This window comes from Chanodichthys erythropterus, chromosome 14 (assembly GCF_024489055.1).
Source record: "Chanodichthys erythropterus isolate Z2021 chromosome 14, ASM2448905v1, whole genome shotgun sequence".
Lineage (NCBI taxonomy): Eukaryota > Metazoa > Chordata > Actinopteri > Cypriniformes > Xenocyprididae > Chanodichthys > Chanodichthys erythropterus.
Window position 1 is genome coordinate 23,304,450 of NC_090234.1, and position 27,677 is coordinate 23,332,126.

General features: G+C 36.7%; 2 protein-coding genes across 5 annotated transcripts; both read right to left on the reverse strand.

Moving 5' to 3' along the window:
* Positions 1–226: 226 nt before the first annotated feature.
* znf148 (zinc finger protein 148) lies at positions 227–10,149 on the reverse strand. Of its 2 annotated transcripts, none has more exons than XM_067409851.1 (7): positions 10,023–10,149; positions 7,868–8,329; positions 7,527–7,652; positions 7,163–7,286; positions 6,990–7,073; positions 6,640–6,758; positions 227–5,851 (listed from the first exon to the last, which is right to left on the reverse strand). In XM_067409851.1, exons 2-7 carry the CDS (start codon positions 8,213–8,215, stop codon positions 4,238–4,240), a joined length of 2,415 nt encoding a protein of 804 aa, XP_067265952.1. In that variant the 5' UTR covers positions 8,216–8,329; positions 10,023–10,149; the 3' UTR covers positions 227–4,237. The 2 variants fall into 2 exon arrangements, with proteins under 2 accessions (XP_067265952.1, XP_067265953.1); XM_067409852.1 differs by having other exon boundaries at positions 7,868–8,325; positions 10,023–10,135.
* Positions 10,150–11,941: 1,792 nt separating this feature from the next.
* Positions 11,942–27,317, reverse strand: snx4 (sorting nexin 4). 3 transcript variants are annotated; one of them, XM_067410393.1, is made up of 14 exons: positions 27,196–27,317; positions 25,970–26,094; positions 22,509–22,647; positions 22,275–22,424; positions 21,890–21,937; positions 21,380–21,435; positions 21,199–21,271; positions 20,802–20,863; positions 18,994–19,059; positions 17,557–17,646; positions 16,533–16,632; positions 15,728–15,873; positions 15,186–15,300; positions 11,942–13,232 (listed from the first exon to the last, which is right to left on the reverse strand). In XM_067410393.1, exons 1-14 carry the CDS (start codon positions 27,280–27,282, stop codon positions 13,185–13,187), a joined length of 1,305 nt encoding a protein of 434 aa, XP_067266494.1. In that variant the 5' UTR covers positions 27,283–27,317; the 3' UTR covers positions 11,942–13,184. The 3 variants fall into 3 exon arrangements, with proteins under 3 accessions (XP_067266494.1, XP_067266493.1, XP_067266492.1); XM_067410392.1 differs by having other exon boundaries at positions 21,184–21,271; XM_067410391.1 differs by having other exon boundaries at positions 21,124–21,271.
* Positions 27,318–27,677: the final 360 nt, after the last annotated feature.

The following is a 27,677-nucleotide window of genomic DNA, read 5'->3' on the forward strand; positions in this document are numbered from 1 at the left end:
CTGAAACTGTCACAATACCAAAAATCTTCAAGTCATATAGACTATTAACTGTAAGAAAAACATATTTCTTGGTTTGTTTTGTTTGTGTTTCTTGACTGGTTTCGTGAGATTCACATAGTAGCGCTTAGGGGCAAACTATTCCTGTGATGTGGATCAAGACGCAAGGAAATAGCACTCAACAACTTGATGTATTTGGAAATTTAATATTACACAACAAGAGGCACGCAATCAAAAACATCCAATCAGAACTTTTTCTCCAAGTCTTAGGCAAAGTATTGCATTAGAGTATATTCTATGGAAATAATTCGGCTACAATAAAATGGATACATATAAAAATATAACCAGTGTACAAAGACAGTCAGAGGACATGCACTCCCCAATAAAATTAAATGTCTAAAACTATTTAGAAGAGCTCTCTTACTAAATAAAACATTTCAGTTTTCCATTCTAATTCAACTTTGAAAAAAAAAACAATGATCCACCATCAGATACACCATGAGATTTTGATGCTCAAAATAACCAATCAATTAAGAAGGACAACAGTCTTGAGTCTGGATATGGATTATGACCGTTCTTCTTACAGCAACTGAGCTTACAAAAAAACATCACACAATTTACTACATGAAAATAAAGCATTACGATCTTCCCTTAAATTATCATTTCATTTTTCTCAATTCTGGAGCATCTGTAGCAGTAATTACTGATTAAATATTTATAATGCAGGTAGCACATGATATTGAAATGATAAATAATATCCTAAAAAGTCATCCTCTGAGGGTGTAAGATCCATACAAGCTCTTGTAATCAGATTGTAATGATTAAAACTGCATTCAGAGGAAATTCATAGAGAGGACAGTACATTTTTAATTTCACAAACAAGAACACAAACTTGATTTTGTCACAAAAGTTGTGCTGAGAGCCATCAGGGACTATGGGAATGAGTAAACCGAAATGGCAGCAAATATTCTTAAATCTTGTTGCACTCTCTCTATGTACTACACTCCAACAGCAAAATGCAGAACTTAAAATATACAACCTATTTACAACATGTAAAAATAAAGAAACAATAAAAGGAATGTTTAGGCACATAAAATAAACCATAAACTATAATCAAAAGCACAGTAAAATGTCTTTGACACCCAGAACATGCCGACTATGAAAAAAAGCAGAGCAGAACAAATCTGTGTAAATTGTTCATACAACCATTCAACAATTTACATCATTGTTTTTTTTTGTTTTTTTTTTTTTTATGATTTACAAAGAAATCAACTGAGTGTACAGCTTGGCATGATACAACTATTAAAAATCATAAACCTAAGATTAATCAAGATACAGTTATGGGGCAAGCAGGTAAATTTCCATAATCTGAGAAAACAGAAACAAAGCTAAGCTAACAAAGAGAGATGTGCAATAAACAAATGTTATGTGTACATATACATATTAGTTCAACTGTACCAAATATTACACTATTTTTTGTTCTATATTAATCTAATAAGTAACAGCGAGTGATGTAAAGACATAGGATTTGCTAATGTATGGGTGTTTTGAGACAAAGAAAAATCATAAAAATATTATCTCAGGCCATACATTCTTAAATCATCTTTCTTGATTTCACTCAAGACTGATATCAATTATATCAGATTTGTACATTATGTAGAGGGAAGGTGGGTATTGAAAAGTGCTTTAAAACATTAACAAAAATGGCCCATGAGCTCAACATGCTATTTAATGGGTAGTATTTATCTGATCATGAGTGCATCTGGAAACTCAAGAAAACAGACTGTGAGCAAATGAAATCAAAGTGATGAAATGCACTAACCATTGAGTCAAGAACTAAGTCAGCCTAATGATAACAGATGAAAAAGTGCATACCTGTTAGTGCCGTTTCCCTGGACAATTGCTAAAACTGCATCCCCAAAATGCGGTATATGTTAAAACAAAACCTCTACAGATAACTTGTTCCCCATGTTCAGCTCAAATCTGATTGGCAAGACAGTCTCTAATAGTTCTATTGTTTTGATCCAATAACCTTAGGAGAAATGTGCAAACAATATTTCATGATTATATAATCTCATTATATAGAATTATGGGCTAGGTCCATACAAACTCAGTATGATAATACCTGCAGATTACTCTAAACGAAACAGACATGCCTTGGAGAGAATCTTTCAGGGAGAAGTGAAAGCAAAAATAATAATATATATATTTAAAAAAAAAAAACATTCCAACACATATTTAAATGCTCAAAAAGATTAAATACATTTAGCTTACATCAACAGGGGAGTGAAAAATGTTACTTGTCATTTTTTAAACCAAAAGTACATTAATCACAAAGAGGAACAACCCAGAGGTAAGTGCCTTACTCAAGTCTAGGGCAAAGTAAGGTCCTTTCAGTACCTCTTCAGACAACATGTTACAAAACTAATTAAATACAAAACAAACTGATTGTAATGCTAGGTTAGGGTAGTTTCTATAGACCTATATTATTAGGTCAGTCCGGTGAGCCTGTTGTTTCAGCAGTAGAGCTGAACACTAACTAAAATTTTCTCTTGGGGAAGCCAATTTAGACTACTACAACAGTACTGCAGTAGTAGCTTTAATGCTTGATTTTGGAAATGCACAGGCTAACACTAATCTGGCAAGCCAAAGTGCATTATCGAGCACTATATATGTACAGTCATGGCCAAAATTTTTGGCAGTGACATACATTTTGTGTTTCGCAAAGCTTTCAACTTTATCACAAAAACTTTTTTTTACAGTTTTTTTTGGCCCTGGCACAAAATTACCAGCTAACATCATTTCACTAATCATATCAACACATGGGAAATTGTGAACCAAAACTAGATGGTAAAATCATTCTGATTACAAGAGCAGACCGATTGCTATAAAAAGGAGGGAAGAAGTGCTTTCAATCATTGTGTCCTTGTGTTAGCAATGGGTACCTTTGAAGAAAGTCGTCTTACCATCATCGCTTTGCATCAAAATGGCCTAACATGCAAGGAAATTGCTGCAAAGAATATTGCACCTGAAAGAACCACTTACCGGATCATCAAGACCTTCAAAGAGGTTCAACTGCAGTGAAGAAGGCTTCAGGACGTCCCAGAGTGTCCGTCTCCTCCTGAGGAGTCAGCTATGGAATCGTGTCACCATCAGTGCAGAGCTTGCTCAGTATTGGCAACAGGTGGGCGAGTGCATCTGCACACACAGTGAGGCCAAGACTTTTGGACAATGGCCAGGTGTCAAGAAGGGCAGCAAAGAAGCCACTTTTCTCCAAGAAAACCAAAGAAACAATGAAATTCTGCAGGCACTACAAGGACTGGACAACAGAAGACTTTTGCAAAGTTGTTTTCTCCAATGATGCTCCCTTCTGACTGTTTGAGACATCAGGAAAATCGATTGTCCAGAGTCTGGTGTCGTGCCAACAGTGAAGCATCCTGAGACCATCCATGTTTGGGGAAGCTTTTCATGAGAGTGGGCTCTCTCAAAATTATGGCCAAAAACACTCCCAGGAATAAACAAAGGTATCAAAACTTCCAGCAAGACCAACTTCTCCCAAAGGCCAAGGAGCAATTTGGTGATGATCAGTGCATTTTCTTACATGATGGAGCACCATGTCACAAGGCAAGAGCAATAATGAAGTGGCTTGGAGATCATTAGATTAAAATTTTGGATCCGTGGCCAGGCAAATCCTCAGATCTTAATACCATAGAAAACCTGTGGTCAGTCCTCACAAGGCGAGTGGACAAGCAGAAGCCCACATTGTGATCAACTCTGAGCACTAATAAGGCAAGAATGGATCGCCATCAGTCAGGATTTGGCCAGAGCGCAATGTAGAGGTTATGAAGCAGAGTCATCACTGGAAATATTGACTCTTTGTATATATTGAAAGTTTTTACAAATAAAAGCCTTTCCAGTATACCATAGAAACATGAAAAAATAATCTACATATACTGAAGCAGCAAACTTTGCGAAACACAAAATTTGTCACAACCAATACTTTTGGACACAACTGTAATACACAAATAATGCAATGACACATAAAAAGTATTTCATACTCTCCTTTAGAATGCTGATAATGAAATCTAACGTGTGTATATCACTCTACTCCTTTAATTCACACACATGCGTGATAGCTTAAAGATGGAAAATCATAAGTATTTGCACAGAGATCACATTGCCTTCACTGACAGAACTATAAAGTGCCTTTAAAATGCTTCAAATCATTAAAAGCTCTTTTTTAGCCAAAGGTTTGGCTGCTTGTAGCATCCGGAGATGAAGTTAGTTGAGTTCTTGTTTCATTAACAAGAGAGAACTCTGGAAAATCTGTTCCTCCATGACCTCTCAAGCTAACTTGTCCACTGGCAAGGCTAAACTGTGAGGAAATTCCAGATCGTGAGCTTGGGAATTGAGATCGAAAGTTCTGGTCAAATGTAGCAATCTGAAATGTCTGACTGATGCTTTGCGCATCTGTCTTTTTGGGAGAGGTTACTTGGTCGAGGAAGTCCTCCGTCGGTGAATCTGAGGAAGGATTTGTCTCATCACCTGAAAAGGAGAAGGAGTGTTGGGAATCTACTAAAAGACTAAAGTTAGGTTTCTCCAAGGTGGATCTCAATGGAGAGTTCATGCTTGGTCTGAACCGGGATGGGGAGGTGAACTGCTTCTCTGTGGAAAACAAAGGCTGGCCAGCGAGACTGGCACTGTCATTTACAAACGTAAGACTCTGGTTGTTCAGGTAGGTGTCGTTCTGACTGGTCCTTTCCAGTGCTTGCTGGAGAAACTTGGAGTACTCCTGCAGAAGGCTGGCCTTCTCGGCCGGAGGCGCTTGTGAGCTGGTTCCCAAAGCCTCATTGGGGCTGTTCTCATCGGAAGAGTTGATAGAGATGCTGGATGTGACCTCGGTGTCCGCCACACTGAAGGAAATCTCTGCTTGCCCATTGGCCTTATTGGAGTAGTGATCGAGAAGTGTCTGCAGGACCTCGTCTGGAAGAACATTCTTCTCGTTACTGGACTTGATCTCCACGTTCAGCGTCTGAGTCTCAGAGAGGATTGTGGCGGGAACGGTCTCATCAATGACGCTCGCTACAGCTGCCTGAGTGACAGAGGGCTGCGAAACAATGCTGCTCACGTTGAGCGCGTAGTCTCGACTAGTGTTAGCCGTGGCCGCCTGGAGGTATCGTTTCTTCTTAAGAAACTGCATGGCATCGTCATAGTTTGTGCTGCTCCCGGTTGGTTTTGCTTGTCCTCCTTGTAGGGCGTCAACCGACTCCATGTCAGGATTTGCCTCGACATCTAAAAGGCCTTTGTTATCCACAATCTCAAATGTGTATCTCGTAACTTTGCTCTCTTCGAATGAGGACAAGGGAGAGAGACTCTGGGATGGTTCTAGAGCCTGCTGTTTCAAACCTCTCCTGCTGGCGATTTTCTTCAGCACTAGTTTCGGAGGACTAATTATCTCATCATTTGACTCTTCCCCTGCAAGATGCCTGTTACCAGGCGGGGAATCAGGGAGCTCAACAGAATAATCTGTAACTACATACTCGTCCTTCACTTTGGTGGCTACAGTGTAAAGAGGAAGACACTCGCTTTTGGCGAGTCGGTCTTCCGTCTTCTCTTCGTTACCAGTTTCAACCACTTTGTCAATAGTGGAACTGGTGAGCGAGACCCGATTTTTATCAGAAGTCTTCTGACGTTTCTTCTTGGGAAGAGTAAATTCCTTGGCAGGAAAAGAGAAGCCCAAGCTCTCTGTGGTGCGAAGAGGGCCGTCTTTGGCAGCTGCTTTCTGCACCTTCCTGTCCTTATTCTCATGGCACATTCGTCTGTGCTTCAGTACTCTGTCAGTTCTGGAGAAAAACTGTTAGGAAAAATATATATCACTATGTTTCAGTCTGTTTAATGAATGCTAAAATTTTAATTGCCCAGTATTGAATCTAAAGGTCATGATACATGGGGCAACTTTTTGAGCAATGTTGCTTGGGCACTTTCCCATTGAGAATGAGCAACAAATTTATATCTGGATACTTTAGATATGGGCAATTTTTTGAAATCCTCCAATCAGAATGCTAGCAGCCGATCACGTGACCAGCTTTGAGATTAAAAAAAATTTCAAACAAGATGGAGGCCTCTCAATGGCAGTGGAGCGAAGAAAAGGAGAATGAACTTATATCTTTTTACGCTGGTAAGTTGTCATGTGTCAACCCAAAACAGGGAATTTACCTCATTTAATGCTCAAAATACCAACAGGTGTCCAATTTAATGTGCGTTGGCTGTAATTTAGCCATTGAATGTTTTCAGGTAAATACTAAAAAGATGCGATCTTTTTAACATTTGTAGTGGTGTAGGCTGTATAGCACGTGAATTTAGCTTTTGACGCGATCGACATGGGTTTGAATCCGCCTTTTGCCAAACTCAGTCTTCTCCCTTTTCTAATCAAAATTTCAGATCAGAAAGGCATTTATATTTAATAGAAATTAAGAAAATATTTGATAAGTTGAAATAAAGTGCCTAACAAGCCAACTGTCCGTTGCTCTAATTAGTTGCCCTGTGTCTCATCAGGTTGCCCGTTGATGGCAACATTGCCCAGCAACATTGCTCAAAAAGTTGCCACGTGTATCATCAACTTAAGCTTTGGACTGCCCTTACCTGATGGCAGTAGTCACACTGGTAAGGCTTCTCCCCACTGTGTGTCCTCTTATGTCTCTCCATGTGGTATTTCTGAATAAATTTCATTCCACACTCATCACAGCGAAATGGTTTTTCTCCTAAAGGGGAGACATGACAGGCTATTATGAACAATATAAAGAACAATTTAGACAAGTCAAGTTGGTCTTTCTTTACCGGTCAGTATATAAAGATGTACCACAAAACATGGACCACATTTATAAATACATCATTGACTCTGAAAATTCCACCTTACAAGTCTTAAAATACCCTGAAGAGAAATATAAATGACACTTCTTTTCTGCTACTATTTTTAATCCCCATCTGCTTACCTGTGTGGATCTTCTCATGTCTCTGAAGAAGGTACTTCTGAATAAAGCGCATGTCACATTGATTGCACTGGAAAGGCTTTTCACCTGCAAAAAAAGTATATTTTTGTTCACCGTTTTGTTTTTTTATTTGTCAATTATTCCCACAGGACCAGCACATTACACCACACACTTACCTGTGTGAATGAAGACATGTCTTTGTAAATGGTAGTTTGTGCGAAAAGCAGCATTGCAGTGTTCACAGACATGAGATTTTGGATTCTGGTGTCCAAGGGAGCCATCTTCATTAATAGTGAGAATCTATCAAGATGGAATTCAGTTCAAATACAATTCTTTATCTTTCATGCCTGTGCTCCTTTGGAGCATCATGATGTTGTATGTCCATAACACTGTATGGCTAACCAATACCATAAAAGAACATTAAGAAAATTAACATTAGCCTTTGCACCACTGTTTTGTAAAGTTTTCCCTCGCTTAAAGTACTAATAGTATACTGTTTCTTAGATGCTCAAGTTGCATCGCAGATGCATTATATTAAACCTTTGCAGGCGAGCGCTGCTTTCTCTTCTTCTTTTTGTGACAGTCGGATGGGTCTCTCCCTGGTTTCTTCTCCTTTTTATTCAGAATCAGTGAGTCTGGTACTTTCATCTCCTGCTTTATATTGATCTAACAGAAGCAGCAGCAACAAAAATCATTAAATTAATTTACTGAATTCAGATAGATAGATAGATAGATAGATAGATAGATAGATAGATAGATAGATAGATAGATAGATAGATAGATAGATAGATAGATAGATAGATAGATAGATAGATAGATAGATAGATAGATAGATAGAGCAGTAATTAGCTCTTAATCAGCTCAAATGGATGTACACTTACTGGCATATTGAGGGTATAATGTAATTTATGGGAGATTCGCTGTGAGAAAGCTGGTTCATCCTGTCCGTCATTTTTCACTGTCTCCTCATGTACCATCAGGTCATCCTGGGATATCAGATCATGTGAGGTCAGGCTTCCACCTGCCAGGTCCTCATCATCATCATCGTCATCATCATCCTCTGCCAAAAGGGGATGATTAGCCAAGCTCCGTTCCCCAAGTGTCATATCCAAACTGCCTCTTCTTCCTCTTCCATCCACCCTTGAGGGTCCCAAACCTCTGGATGAGTGGTGAAGCCCCACAGGGCCACATTTCATAAGCATCCCCTCCAGCTTGTCATCAATGTTCATCGCTGAACGCTGAGCAGTTGAGCTGAAGCTACAGGAAGAGACAGGACCAACATAGGGATTCCTATCAGCAGTCAACACGGTTGTGTTCACAGCACCTCCCCTCTGTCTACCTGACTGAGAGAAACAACAAGCTTGGGTTGTAAGAAAACAAACCTTTTGACACGCACTTTAAGAACCTGATGATTCATGTTCTCCAGCAAGATTTGAGAAAATGGAAAATGACCTTTTCAAAATCCTAAAACTTTATTTGCAGGTATAAATGAACAAAAAAAAAAAAAGGATATTTTCAATGTGATCTCAGACTTTTGGACCCCAATGTTGGTCTAGCCTGTATGCACAATCAAGCAAAAAAACAAACAAAAAACATTTTCATCACCTGCTAGGCAGAGAAGAAATGACCCAATCTGACTTGACATGTCTTGAACAGTCATTGTCACAATTGCCACTGGAGCATGAAATAATTAAATAAGGAAGCACTATTGACTTTTTATGTCAGATTCATGTTTTTCATTTTGGATGAGTTGACTCAAATTGGTTTGTAATACATAATTGCTTACTGGTTTAATGGGACTTAAAAGACAATTAATATACAGAAAATATTATTGATCTAACTGTACTGACACTATTGGAGGAAAACACAAAAGCTTGAGCTAAAGTAAGCTGAACAATGACACTTTTTTTTCTGCAGAGCTGCCTTATAGCTGAAATTATTTTATTACTGATTAACTCTGCAACATTAACACTGCTATTTTCCTGTTTATTTCCGTGAAGCTGTCTTGAAACAATCCGTATTGTATGAAGCACTATATAAATAAATAAATGTGACATAAAACTAATCATCCAACTTAACATCCTATAATTGATCAATAAACAATAGCATATCTATTTTTCTGTTTCAAACTTCAGAAACCCACTAAGGCTTTTTATACTGAATTCCAAGTAAAGCAATGCTTCACTTAATTTTGAAAAAAAAAAAAAAAGGTTAGAACCGTGTTGAACCCTACTGTAATTTTCTAATCAATGTCATCGACCTCATAAATATTAATTGTAATAATATCCATATCTACAAACATATCTGATCAGGATTAATTACTAAATCAGGAAATGTATGAACAGTGTGAAACACAGAACAAGATGACCTTTATTCTCTTATTTTACACACATGAGCTGTTCTGCATCCTTAGTACCTAACAGATGTAACCAGAGGAGAGAGACTTTCAAATCAATCTTATTTGTGTAGCATTCTTCACAATACATATTGTTTCAAAGCTTCTTTAAAGTTAATCGTCTCTTAATGCACCCAGTGAGCAAGCCAAACTTGACTGTAGCAAAACGAAAACTACATTAGATGTTTAGGTGAAGAAGGAAAAAGCAGAATAGCCCAAATGCATCTGACATGTCAATCATCAACCTAGATTAAATAGAATACACAAATGAACTGGATAAACGTATGATTTAAATGGCACAAAAATCGAGTTTAAGCTTTGTGCATGCAAACTTGTACTCGTGTATGAATCACAAAATAAACTGAAAGTACATGACTGTGTTTACAGTGTGACACTCAAGCACAACACGGCTGCCTGTTGTCAATCACAGATACAGCCGCTCATTTAATTTGACGTGAGGTTAATAAAACATCTGCATTTTAATAATGGCTTTAATGTATTTTAATACATTAATGTAGAGTTTAAAATCGGCCTGATATCTATCTCTATGCTGCCATTTCATCACGCGCACAGAGACCGCACTGCAAACATTTTCACGGATGACTGTCAAGCAGACCCTCGCGGATGAAGAGTATACGTACCGCATGTGTTTTCAGTGAAGCGCTGGCGGCGGGTTCGAGCCGCTCATGATGTGTTTGTCAAACTTTACTGCGATGCTGCGGCTAGCATGCTAGCGAGCTACATTCCATCTGCAGCTGCGCAGCGGTGCATTGTGGGATCGCAGCGGACCCGAGACTCAGTGGCAGGTCGCGTTTGCTTGCTGTTTGAAATGTATTTATAGCAATGTAATACTTTCAGCTTTTAAGTAAGGTTTATATTAATATATAAATATATTTATTTATAATCAAATAACCAGATCAAATTTATCTCACCCTGTCTAAAACTTAGTTATATTTCTATACTGTACTCAAAGACTAACTTTAACAATACTGGGGGAAACATGCATAATATGGAATCTTAGAGAATTCAAAAATAAATCTGTTTAACTTAATATATCGACACTCCCAGTTTCTGTTATTAAAAAACAAAAACAAACAGCGGCCTAAAGTAAACTTGAATAGAGTAAATAATGCCACTTAAAGCTAAAAATGTTAGTCTGGGGTTTTTGACTCGATTTGTAAATTAAAGACAACTGGATAAAGAAAAAAAAAATAACTGCAGAACACAAATTAAGATATTTTTGATGAAATCTGATGACTCAGTGAGGCCTCCATTTAAGCCACTGAAACTCTCAAGGTCCATAAAGGTACTAAAAACATATTTAAAACAGTTCATGAGAGTTCAGTGGTTCTACTTTAATATTATGAAGCGACAAGAATACTTTTTGTGTGCCAAAACAACGAAATAAAGACTTTTCAACAATATAGGCTGATTTCAAAACACTGCTTTGGAGCTTTACGAATCGAATCAGTGAATCGGAGCGCCAAAGTCACATGATTTCAGCAGTTTAGCCGTTTGATAGGAGATCCGAATCACTGATTCGAAATAAAAGATTCATAAAGCTCAGAAGCAGTGTTTTGAAATCGGCCCATATAGATATTGTTGAAAAGTCATTATTTTGTTTTTTTTTGGCACACAAAAAGTATTCTCGTCACTTTATAATATTACGATAGAACCACTGAACTCACATGAACCGTTTCAAATAGGTTTTTAGTACCTTTATAGATCTTGAGAGTTTGAATGGCTTTGCTCTCAATAGAGGCCTCACCGAGCCATCGGATTTCATCAACAATATCTTAATTTATGTTCCCGAAGATGAACGAAGGTCTAACAGGTGTAAAACGACATGAGGGTGAGTAATAAATGACAATATTTTCATTTTTGAGTGAACTAACCCTTTAAAGACAGAGAGTGTCCACTTGTTAAGCTTGTGTGAAACAGATGCCAAACCGTCATGTCTTGCAAACTCAAACAAAACCAAACATTCACCATGTCACTTGTCTTCAGATAGGTCTTGTGATATCAAGTTGTTCACATAACACACCACTAGAGGGAAGCATTACAGCTCAGAAACAAATGGAGAAAGAGATTCCTCCTGAGAAAATGGCTGAAAGGCAGCATGTTTACTACAATTTTGTCAATTTAAAAAAATGTACCATTTTCAGCAGTACACTCTACTGACATCTTAAGTTAAAGGTGATGTCTTTTTAAAAAAATACTTGTTACAATACTTTCTCCCATCTCAAATTAGTGTAGAGACAACTGACGTTTGTCGGTTGACAGATTTAAACTCGATTTAATTTTGTATGTTTAGATTAAATATATTTGGTTAAATAATATCCTGATATACATATGCATCATCATAAAGAGTAAGTTCATTACCACTCATACTCATTTTATATAAACTGAAATATGATTAAAAAAAAATGAACTACACAAAAATGATCTCTAAGACTATCATAAAGATGCATTACATTTTAAATTTAAATTGGACAAATGACAAGACAGTAAAACTATATGACACTCATAACATATGAAAACACAAGCCAAATGATAATGGCATTTTTTATTGTTATTACCATTAGTGTTATACATCAATGATTTTAACAGTATATACAAAAATGGTTATCTCTGCTCCACTATAAACCAAAAACTGAACTGAATGACCAGGGGTCAAAGAGAATTACACATGCAGCTCTAAAATGGGGAAATTATTATATCCTGCTTTTCCTGTGACCTTCGTATTCCTTCAGCCAGATTCATATCAAAACATTGACCCACCCACTCATCATAACAGATGACAAATATGGCATTCATAGTGGACAAAGAAAATATGCAGAGTTAAGTTTTGAAAAAGGCATAAACAGCATATTAATATTTCTCAGATGAACTGAACCATATAAAGGGAGGGGGTCAGTGGTTATAAACATCTTATTTTTTATGTCTGAATGTGCAAAAAGTGACAGACCAGCATATTATGAATTTATGTGACTTTGTTTGCTGTATGGGCGTCAGGGTAAATTTAGTTTGCATGTGAATAAGACCAGTTACTTTTCTTTTCATAGGAAATCTGACTCTTGGTGTCCTCCGCGCCAGGTGATAAAGATCATTTTGCATGTTCCACAGAAACTGGACACGTTCCAGATGTGGGAGACCACCATTATGGGGAGGGGTGTGGGGTATGATAAAAATGGAACTGCTGGATTCACTAAGAATTTTTTCCTCCCAAAACCAACCCTTATATTTTGCTATGACAATTTAATCTGTGCTTTTGTGTTTTATGGTGAACTAAAGTAGTAAAAAGATAATGGAAAGTATAAAAAGGAATCATTTTAGCAAACATATTGGCATCAAAAAGCATATAGTCTAAAAAAGAAAAAAGAAAAAATAGACAAAATTATAAAGAAATCATTCCATAGTTCAAGATGAATCAATCTTAATTAAGTTGTTCTTCTGTTTCTGTCTGAAGTGTTAAGTCATTAATTGTATGTAACCTTCACAAACTCTTGTGTAGGTCGAAATAGTGCAGTCACAAAAGTAACCAGATCTAAAATCTGGCTGGTGAACATGGAAATAAATAAAACAGCACCCCATTCATTCATTACTTGGACTGAAACTGAAACTAGTGTATGTCAATATTATTCAATACCTTTTTACACCAAAGCCTCTGGTGCAAGAGGCTGACAAAAGTTTAGGATTGAGAGGAAGACTTTAGTCCCCATGGTCAGTCTCTAGGAGTGTGTGCTTCTCTGGATTGACATCTCCAAGGCCTCCTGGTGTTCTGCTTGTCATGGCTGGAGCCCTCACATCTTACTGAAGCACTCTTTAGCGTTGTTCCACACTTGAATTCCCTTAAAACAAAGCATGCTTGTGTTTTAATGCAACTTCTCCCTTATAAATAGTCTATTTAGTATAGAGACAGGGGTTTTGCTTGTTTTGCAATAGACCAATTAGGAGCAGACGTCACAGTTACGTCACTTGTAGCTGCGCTCGCATAGCGGTAGCAGAAAAACCGCGGTAACAAATGGAGGAAAATGGGCAAAATCCAGAATAAGAGAAAAATGTTTTGTTGTGCCTTTGGATGTCAGAATCGGTAGACAAATAAATATAGTCTACAATTTCCTAGAATATCGTCGTTGAAGATGCCCTTTGAAGCTAAACGGAGATGTTTATGTTGCAAGTTACAGACTGGACTGATGAAACCTGCAATGATTAGTCTATTAAAGCATGAATTTGATGTAAACAGTAAGTCTACATAATATTCACATATGTGACACTGGACCACAAAACCAGTCAGAAGAGTCTTTTTTTTATTATTAAGATTTATACATCATCTGAAAGCTGAATAAATAATTGATGTATGTCTGATCTGTATGTTTTGTTAGGATATGACAATATTTGGCCAACATATAACTATTTCAATATCTGGAATCTGACGGTGCAAAAAAAAAAAAAAAAAAATCAAAATATTGAGAAAATTGCCTTTAAAGTTGTCCAAATAAAGTCCTTAGCAATGCATATGAAAGGCATTAGACAAGGGCAGGATGTCTGGATGTGCACAGCTGAATCATCAGACTAGGTAAGCAAGCAAGGACAACAGCGAAAAATGGCAGATGGAGCAATAATAACTGACATGATTCATGATAACATGATATTTTTAGTGATATTTGTAAATTGTCTCTCTAAATGTTTCGTTAGCATGTTGCTAATGTACTGTTAAATGCGGTTAAAGTTTCCATCGTTTCTTACTGTATTCACGGAGACAAGAGCCGTCACTATTTTCATTTTTAAACACTTGCAGTCTGTATAATGCATAAACACAACTTCATTCTTTATAAATCTCTCCAACAGTGTAGCATTAGCCGTTAGCATACTATCAAACTCATTCAGAATCAAATGTAAACATCCAAATAAATACTGTACTTACGCGATTAGACATGCTGAATGATGAACACTTTGTAAAGATCCATCTTGAGGGTTATATTAGCTGTGTGAAATTTGTTTATGCTGGTTAAGACAAGCACGAGCTCTTGGGGCGTGGAGCACGAGATTTAAAGGGTCCGCGTACCCTGAATCGGCCCATTTATAATGATGCCCCTATATAGGCAGTTAAAAATAATAATAATAAAAAAACTATGGGGTATTTTGAGCTGAAACTTCACAGACACATTCAGGGGACACCTTAGATTTATATTACATCTTTTGAAAACATGTTCTTGGGCACCTTTAAGACTGGTTTTGTGGTCCAGTTTCACACATGCATTTCATAGGGAACATACATACACAGCAGTTACGGCTTGAAATAATTTTTAAACCTATAAAATTTTACATAGATAATTTTAAATAGCCTATAACATTTTTTTTCCTCACAATTCTGACTTTTTTTTTCTTGCATTTACATGTTTATATCTTACAGTTCGGACTTTATAACTCGCTATTTTGAGTTTATACCACAATTCTGATTGGTAAAAAGTCAGATTTGCTGGATATAAACGTGCAATTCTGAGGGAAAAAAAGACAGAATAATGAGTATCTCTCACAATTCTGTTTTTCCTTCTAAGAAATATGAGATATAAACTCAGATTTGTGAGAGAGAAAAAAAAAAGTCATAATTGTGAGATATAAACTCGAAATTAGCTTTTTTATTCTTTTATTCCTTGGCTTCCATAGACTGCTATTGCAGAACTGTCATTTTCTGCCACCAGGTAGGCTCCACCCACAAAAAAACATCATCGCTGTTTGCGAAAACAAAACAGGTCTATAAAAAAATCATTTATTATTTTGTTGGCTTGGACCATACTCACTTTCTTGCACATGCTGATCTGCATGATGGCATAGCTGATGAGAGCCTCTCTGAGATCATGGTCTTTCTGCTCTTTGAACCTTTCAATGTCCACCCATGCACTTTTCACAAACTCGCTACAAAAAAAGACAAAGCTATTTTGAAACATTCTTGCCGTGAAATGGAATGAAGCTTGACATGAGCTGCTACATCCTCAAATCAACATATTTTTAAGACTGACTCAGTTGTATAGTTAACCTGGTTGTGGGTTCACCTCACTTCACAGAGGCCGCAACAATATGAGCAAAGTATGTGCATTTGGAGCATGTCTGTGTATTTCATAATTTTTGTGCTTCCACAGAGAATGAGAAGCTGATGCAGTTCATAAACCCCCAATTTAAGTAATATTTTCTGATAACATTTACTGCTTTTTGTCATCAAAAGCATAAAATCAAGTCTCTCAAGACTGATCTCAATAATTCAATAATTCTGATATGATCTGAAGACAGCTGGGCCATGATCACAGGGTTTAATTAATTCGTGTGGTAATAGTGCACTGCTTACTCGCATTCTTCATTTCTTTCTTTGACCAGTTCCTCTCCTTCTTCAATCTGTGTCTCCAGCATTTTCAGCTTGGCCTCTCTCTGCTCTGGGGTCTCTTGTCCAAACAGTTTACTGGTCATCCCCTTCAGAGAGAAGGTCCGTACCGTCTACACAGCAAAAGAAAAGTCAATGACACCCATTGGCTGGAGTAAGCCACACTCTTCCTCCAATGTTTATTTGCAGAAAGCTGAAGTATGGACGTTTTCCTCCCATTTTTTTTGGCCAAGGGGGCCTAGCAATTAGCCATATCAGCCAATCGGGTCAGAATGTGTTATGTATATCGTTGGCTTTTTGTGCAGCTCAAATGTTTACATGTTAAATGTGCCAATGAGGTAATTCTCAGCGGGCTCTATTCACCCAAATGGCAAGGCACACAATTTTAATTGCGTAAAACTGTTAAAAACACTCAGTAGTGTGCAAACTCAAACCCTTCTAAAGCCAAACTTTTTACTATAAAGAGACAAAAATATAACTTTATTGAGGGCTGCAGGCCAAAAGTAAATACTGCATTATATACAACTATTTTAGATTAAAATTTTTAGTTTTTTATCCTATACATTTCAAAGTGGAAAAATCAAACTAAAATGTTTTATATGTTATACACATTTTATAATTGTCTCTTTATTTTTTCCTCTTTTGATATGACATGGACCTGAGTTGGAATAAAAACATTAAGAAATGCTGGAAAGTCCCCCATTCCAAACATAAGAAGGGTAATGTGGAGTTCTGTCTCAGAGAGCTGTCATGTGATTGAATGGACACTGACCCCAGTGGCGAGTTCCTCCCGCTGCTGTTTCTTTGAGGTCAGATCCTGGGCGGCCATCTCCAGTTCATACTGTGTCAGTTCATGCTTCCTACACACTGCCCTGTGAAAACACACATTAACCACAAAAATCAACAAAATCAACCAAAAAAGCAGATAATCTCCTTGTTTCTTAAGGAAATTGTTGAACTGAAAGCCTAGGTGACCTGCAGCATGATCGCTTTCAGAAAAACCGGGCACTGATGGGGGTTTGAGAAAACAGTGTACAAAAAGTTGCATGTGTGTAACTTTATCAGCCAGTGGAGGCTATCGACTCCCAAGAGTTCAGGGAAGGGTGCAGTGTGAGCAAAATGTACATTTCTAATCAACCTCACCTCGCTGTTATAACAGCTTGTGTTTAGTTTACTTGAGTTTACATTTAAAGGGGTCCTATTTTGGGTTTTTTCAGCTTTCTTTAGTGTGTAATGTTGCTGTCTGAGCATGAAAAAGGTCTGCAAAATTACAAAGCACAAAGTCCACTCCAATGAGAGTTATTCTCTATATTAATAAGCACTGTTTCTGAACTCCACGTCACAATATCCCTCATTTAAATAATTTCCGCCAAAGGCATACCCAATAAAAAGGGGCAAGGCTTGGTTGCATTGCGTTAATTGTGTGTTGAAACTCGCAGTTATGGTAAGGACCATGACATTTCCAAAACTCGCTCGAAGCTTCTGACCACTACACACTGTTCCAGCCGACCAAATCAGAGCAGAGGGGCTTCAAAGAGACAGGAACTAAATAGTGTTACTGACAGACTAGGAAGAGAGGCGAATCCCTCTCATGAGGTGATGTAAAATGTGAAAGATATATGTATATATATTTTTGAAAATTCAAACCTATTCTAGTAGACTCCAAAAACAAAATCAAGATTTTGAAAAAGGGCATAATAGGTCCTCTTGAAAGAAGCTGGCAATAAATTATTACAATTCTCATTCTGAGTGAACTCTCTAGGTAACTAAGGAAATTTTAGGTACTAATACAGTACCTTAATGCATCTGCGTAGAAAAGGTACTCCTTCAGCTGGTCAGCGTAATGCTCCTCTTCCTCTAGAATATCATCTACAGAAGCAGCGTACCTGTAATATACAAAAGTAGCTGATAAGAGGGTAGTTGACATAACATGTCTGTGAACTTCACCTGATAATGTCACAGGTGTGTGTACACTACCATTCAAAAGAATGCATATGATTTTTTTTGTTCAAAGAAATCACTTTTAAAAAAGAAATATACTTTTATTCAGCAAGGATGCATTACATTTATCAAAAGTGAAGATATTTATAATGTTACATTATAATGACATTCTTTTTCAAGTAAAGGCTGTTCTTTTGTACTCTCTATTCATCAAACAATCCTGAAAACTTAACTCAATGTTTGTTTTTGCACTAATGCTAGATCTTTGGTTATAAATAATTTTTTTTTATTTCATTTGTTTCCATTAAATTCCAATTCATTTAAATTCACTGAAATTCACAAAATAGGCATTACCATGTGTATTATACCACTTTTTGTTGAGTTTCCAAGAAAAATAATTATATGACCATGATATAATATTTTGGTCATACCGCCCACAACCTAATGTCACGCACTGGCATTCTGGTGAAACTACATGTATTATCCTCAGTAAATCATACGTAGAGCCTGTGGAACTAATGCCAAATCCGCAGCAGAGCCAGTTTGGGGTATTTTGAGGAATTTTTGGGAATAGGTGAACAACATGATCCATAAAACAGTCTGACAGCTGCCCAAATGTGTGCTGATGATGGACAGGTTGTTTCTTTCAGTGCTGAGACAGACAAGCAGCGCATTGGCTCTGACCTTTGACCTTTCTGTCAAGTACAGCAATCTGGAATCCATCAGAGAAACCAGCATTACAAAACCAGTATAGAAATGAAAGGACTGGTTAAAGACTCACTAAGGACACTACTGCAAAAGAGTCCCTTTTATAACATCATCATATTCATAAAGTTGAAGAAAAAAAAAAAAATTATATATATATATATATATATATATTACACACACACACACCGCTAAATGTTTTGGCCATGGCTCCCGGAGATTCACAGCGCCTTCTGCCAGCAAAATCAAAACCCGAGCCTCCCAAGGGCTCATCTTACTGGCTACTTGTTATGAGGGGGGTCGTGAATGGAAATATGAGAGGATTCAGATCAATCTGGCAAATGTGTTTTACAGCTCAGTACCAGAAGCACACACATGTAGAATCACAGGAAAGTCCTGGGGTGTATCATACAGCACTTTTATATTTCAGGTCCCTCAATGAGCTCTTGGAGGGTAACGGGATCGTCCCAGGTAGGAGAAATACAACCAAAACCAGCTGCAATAAAATCTTGCACTAATCCTATAAAGGTACATGAGAATGGCTCATAAAGCAGCCTTCGTCTGCGTTGCATGTGCTGTGAACTTACGCGTCCATGTGATGGCCGGCGCTCTGCAGCCCATCTCCCATCTCTTTCTCAATGGCACTCCACTCGCTGTCCAAAACAAACAAAGACTCACATTGAACCACTGCAGCTGACCGCAGCTACACAATCACAACCCAAAAGATTTATCCCAAAAATACTTCTCACAAAAACAGTTCACAGAGCACATTATAAAACATGCCTGGTTCTTTTTTTAAAATGAGGGTACATTATTGTGATTGTAACATTGTGAGATAAAACCTGGACCAACTGGTTAATTCATTACACAGAATTGGGTCAAATAAAGAGGAATTAAGTTTATAAATGTACTACCGTCCAAAATTTTTGTAAGGTTTTTGAATGAAGTCTCTTATTCTCACCAAGGCTACATTTACTTGACAAAAATACAGTAAAAACAGTAATACTCTGATTACAAAGAACTGTTGGAAAGAAAGTTCCACAATATCTATTTTAATATATTTTAAAATGTAATTTATTCCTGTGATGCAAAGCTGAATTTTCAGCATCATTACTCCAGTCTTCAGTGTCACATGATCTTTCAGAAATCATTCTAATATGCTGATTTGGTGCACAAGAAACTTTTCTTATCGTTATCAATGTTGAAAACAGTTTTGCTACTTAATATTTTTTGTGGAAACAGCAATACATTTTTTTCAGGATTCTTTGATGAATATAAAAATACAGAACTTTTTGGAAATAGAATGTTTTTGTAAAAATGTAAAAGCTTTTACTTTCACCTTTGATCAAGTTAATGCTTGCTTAAATTTATTTTTTCTCTAAAAGTAAAAAATCTTCCTAACCCCAAACGTTTTAACGGTAGAGTACATAGGTTTCATGTGCTACTGTTTCATTAGCTGACAGGAACCTAAACAGTCTTTTTTTGGGACCTTAATCGGATAATGAAATGCATGTAAACATGGTCATTATATGGAAAACAAGAGCCTGGACATTCTGCAGAACATCTCTTTAGGCCTTTTTACACTTGAAATAGTTAACCCTGGGTCATTCTTAACCCCTAGTAAACAGAATCCTGGGTTATCTTTATTCACGTCTCACACTGCTCATACTATACCCAGGCTTGACAGTTAATGCTGGGTATTCATACGCTACCCTTTCTCAATGCATAATCCTAAACCCCGGGTTAAAGTCCTTATCTGCATATTTGCAGTGTCAGTGTCACTGTCACTGACTGGACAAACGCAGCACATGACCCGTTTACATCAAGGCTCTGTCATTGCGCATCCTCATATTACACATTGCTGAATGTAATATCGAGTTTTTTCTGAGTGAACATTTCGAACTATAAAAGGTAAGAAGGTAAGGTAAGAAGGTAAGATTGTCTCTTCAATGATGGTCGTGTTTTTCATCGCCGTTTGACATTTTTCCTATCATACGCAGAAACAACTGTTTACATCATGCTTTGTTTCCATGACTGTCCAAAGTGTGTGAATGTATGTCACATTACTGGTTGTCGGTTGCTAAGCATCTTTGTAACATTCTAACACCGCATCATTTCACACTGTACAAGTTTGGCACTGCAATGCAAAGTTAACACCACAAAAGCGGTGCTACAGAGCAGGGTTTCATAACCCCGCATCTAAATTACAAGTGTGAAATGCTCCTTCACCCAGGGTTAAAAGCGGTGTTTAGAACATTGATAACCCGGGGTTAAGCGCAGTGTGAAAAGGCCTTTTATGTGTTCCATAGGAAAAAAATTTAAGTAATATGGGTTTCAACATGACAAGCAAATAATTCATATCAGAGTGAACTGTTTCCTTTAATGACAATATTACCTAAAAACTCTTCCATAATTTCCATGCACTTTGTAGACTCCATACAGGCGATCGGCTGCTCTCTAAAAAGAAAAAAGAAATGAAAAAAAAGAGAAAAAAATTGTTGAACTTATTGAAATAAGTGAAATTATTCACTTTATAATTTTAATGCAACCAAATATTAAATTTAGATTTATACTTTAAATTAAAGAGGTTGCCTAAAATGTAATGTTTTTCTTTAGTAAACAAAGGTGCTTCCTAAAAAGTGCTCAAAGAATTGTTAATAAAATCATCAGAATTCATTTTCTCACAAATATCATCCTTAATAACACCAAATATATACTTTTGTTGGACTGAAAGGACTTTTTCTAATAGATTGAGCTGCATATTCGGCTGTGCTGACTTTGTTTTCACCCACCGCCCGAACTCTCAGCAGCTGCGAAATAACAGACTGCAGCTCATCACCATAGTGTTTCATTTCTGCAAATCTCCTGTGAAACACACACAGGTCAAGGTTAGTTTCAGGGTTAACAAACAGCACGGTCATATCTTTATGCATTTCATGACACTGCGTAACACGGTTTGCAAAAATGACTTACTTGTCTGGGTTCTTCACTCTGAATGTGGCATTCAAAGCCTTTAATCTCGAATCGGCCTGTAAAGAGGACACAGGCCAAATGTTGACAGACAGATTCATGTTTGGGTTTTGTTTGTTCAGATGGTGTAAAGCAGGATTACGGCCACTCCTTACAACAATCTTTTTAAACGACTGAGATCAGATAAACACTGCAATATGGCAATAACATACACTAACATAAAATACTGCTGCTCTTTCGTGTTTGATCCAGACCGGTCCAACAGACTTCCTGTGTCTGTTTACATAAACTACAGCATACTGATAACAGATTCCTCACCGCAGTAGCAATTCAGTCACTTCACACAATTTTTATTTGAAATCAACACATATTTAGTCAGCTTCATATCAGCATATGAATATTGACCTATGGTGAGAAGCGATATATATAAACAACATTTATATAATAACGTAAAGTCGTGGCTAGAGGTTTAAAGAGAGAAAGAACCCAATGAACTGGAAAGTGCTGATATACCTTCGCCTGAAATCCTGTCTCAAACACGGTTTCCTTCCAACCATTTTCCTGTGGGGCAGAGAAAGGATGCAATTTCTGACACTGACAAAGGTCACTATTAGCATGACATGCCAGTTAAAGTTTTTTGTTTTTTTTTTTATGTCTTTTTCAGAAATTTTTTTTCATTGGTACTGCATATGTGGCTACCATGTTATTAATTCATCTCTCTCTCTAACTAAGCTGTGAATTGATTGGTAGAAATAGAAACAAATTAATTAAAAATCTACAAATACATTTAATTGCAAATTAATTACATTTAACATTTAATTAGACATTACATATTAATTACAAATCTTTACATCAGAAGAACATTATTGTCCTGACAGCTTTAGTGAGAGCTCTCTACCTCAGTGAGAAATGAATAGAAGATCTTGTCACTGGACAAGACTGGGTGCGAGGCCACTCGAAGCAGGAAGTTCTCTAGTCCAACCCTACGCCTTTCCACAAAGTCAGGGTCCATGTTGTCTGCTGACAGCTTGTGCCAAACAAATTCAGCCTGTTGTACAAAGCATGAAGTTACAGTGTATGAAGGCAAACTGTATTTACAAGCAGCAGTAACCAAAGCATCTTGTTTACATACCCGTTTTTCAGGCAAAGGCGGAACCACCACAAATGGATAGGTCACTAACAAGTAGTTTCGTAGGAGCTCAAACTCGCTGTAACGCCTCCAGAGAGAATCTGGGACAGGATTGGTTCCTTCTGATGCAGCATCCACAGGCCTAAAAACAATAAATTAACAGACTGTCAGAAGTAGGTTTGGTATAAACTATATATATAATATAAACTATATATATATATATATTATATATATATATATATAAAATCTTCAAAAAATATTAAAAACACTTCCGTCATAAAATGTGGTAACAGTAACGTAACAGTTTAGGCTAATTTCTAAATAAAATTAATCTGAAATAAACAGAGTAGAGATCTATGAGGTTTCAAGTTCTAGTTTATGAAAGCAGTCATTTTAAGGGCCTTTTCAAACACATGCCAAAGGTTTAACGGCGCTGTGTAATCTTGCTGAATTCCCAGTGCATGAAGCCATGAGTGTGGCTAATTTAGGAGCCAAACTCCACTAAATCACACTGCAGTGTAGGAGCATGCATATGAACTCTCCTGCATTAATTAAACATCTCTGCAGGGTCACTACTCAGTTCGTATTGTGCAATAATCAGGCACTACTTTTTGACCAATGAATTTCAATGGCTTTTCCAGTCGTTCCTTTTTAGTGGTCGACAGATCAAAAAGTTGGCCAATATAACGTCATGATATATATATAATAATATAGTTATTTTCCCCCCCAGTAAGATTCTCTTTTTAATTAATACTTCTATTCACCAAGGATGCATTGAATTGATAAAGTGACAGTAAAGACATATTATGTCACAAAATATTTGTATTTCAAATAAATGGTTTCTATTAATGTATTCTGAAAAAAAGTATCAGTTTCCACAAAAATATTAAGCAGCACAACTGTTTACAACAATGACAACAGTAAGAAATGTTTCTTGAGCATCAAATCAGCATATTAGAATGATTTCTGAAGAATCATATGACAGTAAAGACTGGAGTAATGGCTGCTGAAAACTCAGCTTTGCCATCAAGAAAAAAAATAAACATTATAAAAGCATATTAGCTATTTTAAATTGTAATAATACTTCACAATATTACCGTTTTTACTCTACTTTTAATCAAATAAATGCAGTATTGGTGAGGATAAGAGACTTCTTTCAAAAATCATCTTGACCCAATGAACTGTAGAGAACATAAATGCTCAACTTAAATAAACACTTATTTTACATATTATTTACCTTGTAAAAAAAAAAAAAATCCCTGATTTTTTTTTTTATGACTGTTGGAGTCCTGAATAATACAAATGGAATACAGAGAAGGAAATATACATGAGGGGGGAAACACTGAAGAAAAACTTGTAGACTTTGAAATAAGAGCTTAACATCCAAGGGCTCTGGGGAAGAAATGGGAGCACATAATGTGTTCCTCACTAATAATCCATGATGAAATCAAAGCACAAGGAAGGGGCGGATTGGCTGACAGGCTTTCTGTACAACTTTCCCCGAGATCAGCGGCACCAAACTGCTCTCTAAAGCCCACTGTGTGCGTGTGCAGTATGCCTTCCACATGGTCCTTGCAAAAACATGTGCTTCCTTTTATGGGAACGGGCAACAATACAGCACTGTTTAGTTATCTCTGTGTATAAAGAATCAATATAGGCAAGAATTTTATGTTAATGCAAGCATCACGATTACTACCATTTATATATTTTTTAAACCCTTTTAACCCCGTGCATGTAACTAGTTACATACAGTTTGTGCTACAGATATGAACGATACCTCAAATCATGCAGCCTGTTGAGCAGAAATATGATTTTACATTTCCAAGCCATCAAACGTGTGATTTTCCTTGCGGGACAATAAAATAGGGGAATAAACCCAGAAGGAGGGACTTAAGCCACAGAGATCATAATATCTTTGCAACGACCCACAACACCCAAGCAAACACATACAACATGCTAAAAACTGTAGAGCATGGTGCTAGAAACATCCCAAGGGATTTAAAAATAAGAGCATGCATTTATTTTAGCAAAAATAAACATTAAAAACTGTAATATTGTGAAATATTATTACAATTTAAAATAAATGTTTTTTGTTTTAATATATTTTAAAATGCAATTTATTCCTGTGATGGCAAAGCTGAATTTTCAGCAGCCATTAATCCATTCTTCAGTGTCACATGATCCTTCAGAAATCATTCTAATATGCTGATTTGGTGCTCAAGAAACAGCATAGCAAATCCCACCCACAACACCCAAGCAACATGGCAGCAACGTTTTGCATGAACAAGCTCCATTCTCATTTAATTTAGAAAATGTAAAAATCTAGTTCTGGGTGCTTTTCCAGTTGAGACGGTACTAAAAAACATGTTTGAACATGTCTTGGTTGCAGACAGTGATTTTATGAGTTTGACCACTAAGTATTGTTTTCGAATCATGTGATAATATGTTACTGCACTCTGGCCAGCATGCGTGTTTGGCCCTGCTGGAAACACAGACAAAGCACATCTGCCTGAAGCGCTGACTCATCACCCTCTCCAGAATGACATGTCCCACTTTCCAACGCAAACCTTGGCAGGGTGAGAGGTGAAAGTTACACTTCTGCTGCATATCACTTCCTGTCCGGTGGGATAGTTCTGTTTTGTTTTATTTGATGTCGAAAGAACATGTTAAAGTGACAGACCCAGGCACAGGAAAAAGAAGTCTAGTGTAAACATTTAAGCAAAGAGAGGAAATCCGATTGTCTCTACCAGTCCAGCTTCCACAGTTTCTGAGCTGGTCTACCTTGACTCTTTGATGTTTTGCATTTCGTCACGCTAGTACAGCGTGAGCATAGTTCAGTCAGAAAATCAATGTGTAAACCTACCTTATCTACAGATAGTTATTCATATTCAGAAAGAAAATGCATATTATAACCAAACGATATTACTACTCGATATAACGTAAAACAATTAGTTTCATTAGCTCCATAATTCCAGCTGTTATTACAGGTACATTGTTTGCATATCTCTAATCTAACTGCATCCAAACCCATGACCTTCATTATCATGTCAAAAAAGGAACACATGCAATGCTGACATGTTAGGGTTTACATTGCTACTAGACTCAAGACTCAACCACAGAATAAATGGTATACGTCAATCAAAACTCCAAATGCATGTTATAATTCATCAGATGATGATTGGATGAAGGCAGGATGGATCTTAATGCATGCTTGCAATCGATTATAAGAAATGGCCGGTGCTTATATGGACAGAATGATTGGAGAAGAACGGCATAAGTCACCTGAGAGAAGTAAATCATGTCACTGGAAGATCAAGTAATGACTGAGATTAAAAATCACAAGGGCAAAAAAAATAAATAAATAAAACACATACACGAATGAATTGTTCACGATAAGATCTAAAACATGAATTTAGAAAATAGATTTAATGATGACTTAGCACTGAGAAAGTTAAGTGTCTAACCTTGTCTCTATAAGATACACCGTATAAGTCTCTTGCATGTTGACGGCATTCTTGCCGGTCCTCTTCTCTGCTTCAGCCACACTGATCTCCATCCTCTTCAGAAGACTTGTCCCTTTTTCAACCATCTGAAACATTTGGTCCAGAGAAAATCACAATAATATGCAGGTTATACCATTACAGTATCCTTATGATATTTTCAATGCAAAAATAAATAAATAAATAAATAAATACATTAAAAAAAATGGTTGAGGACACTTAAGAAAGGCACAGGTATTTCTATGAGCATATTTATCTGATATTTTGACATATTTCCTGCTGAAACAGGAAGTTTGGACATATCGAAGCACTCATCCCTTTTTTTAAAAAAATCAGAAGTATTCACGTTTGGGTTATATTTCCTGTTTTCATTTTCTCACAACATTATTTTTTTCCCATACTTATAGTATGGCTCAGTATGGGTACACAACATCAGACTACAAAAAAAAGTCACAAAAAATAATTATTATTATTAATATAGACTGAATTAACGAATTTTTGGATTATACAGGATGGTTTCAGAGTATCATGACAAGCTGTAAGTTTAGTAAGGGATAATATCATAATTTTCATAAAAAGAAAACCAAATTAAATTGTACGTTTGTATGAAGAACATCGCAGCGTTTATTTGATTCATTTCTAAGTGTTTGATTAATTTAGACTTAAAAATTAATCAAACACTTAGAAATTGATCGAATTTCTATTTAAAAAAATAGGTAAACATATTGACATATTTTGCCCCATATTTCAAGAATCAACCCATAAAGAAATTCAAGTATGAAGCAGTAAACAAGAGCCAACAATTCGCTATCTAACATGATTTAAACATGAAACAAGGATGCGGACTGACACATCAGATGACTGTATGAGATACTGGGTGTTTACAAACTAACGTTACGTGGCAAAGGCTCTTCATAAAGTAAAGCAACTTTCTACTTGTGTGGCTTTATATAATCATTCGTTACATAATTCATGAACACTGTAATAAAAAAGTACAACAGCACGCATGTAGCTCATGTTATGTGTTCGCAGAACCTGCTGGTATTTTAGCAATATTGATATCTGGCCATTCATGAGCCAAAGCAAAACACCGCTGTCCCCCACATATCACGCGCTCGCGCGCGCGACATCTACAAAACAGCACAAATTATGGGCCACATCGTATTAAAAGGTTCGGCAGCGGGCTTTACCGTGTTCTTTAAGTTGTTTTCCGACTCCGAAGGAGTCAGATCTGTGTTTCCAATCACCGCTATATCCTCGCTTCCTGAATCCGCCATGGTCTGCCCGTCTCTCACGCTTGCGCGTTGGACACTTTCACTGTGAGTGTGCGCGTGCACGCGTGCGTGACGGTTACTCATAAAATAGTATAAATATTCTATAAAATTCTTTCTTTTGTTTAAATGATGAAGATTAGTTTACAGAATTAAAAAAAAAATCGTAGGTTTGAAAAAATGTAGCCTAGATTAGTTAAAAACTTCATTAAGATGATTAATATTTACATTTTGAAGAGTTGTAGCGTCACAACACAACAGTTGCGTCACAACAAAAGTGTGGAATCTGACAGTTTTGTATGATTTACATTGGAAAAAAAGAAATTACCTAGGCCTATATGGAATTAGACCTATTATTATTATTATTATTATTATTATTAGGCTATTATTAGAAAGAAAGA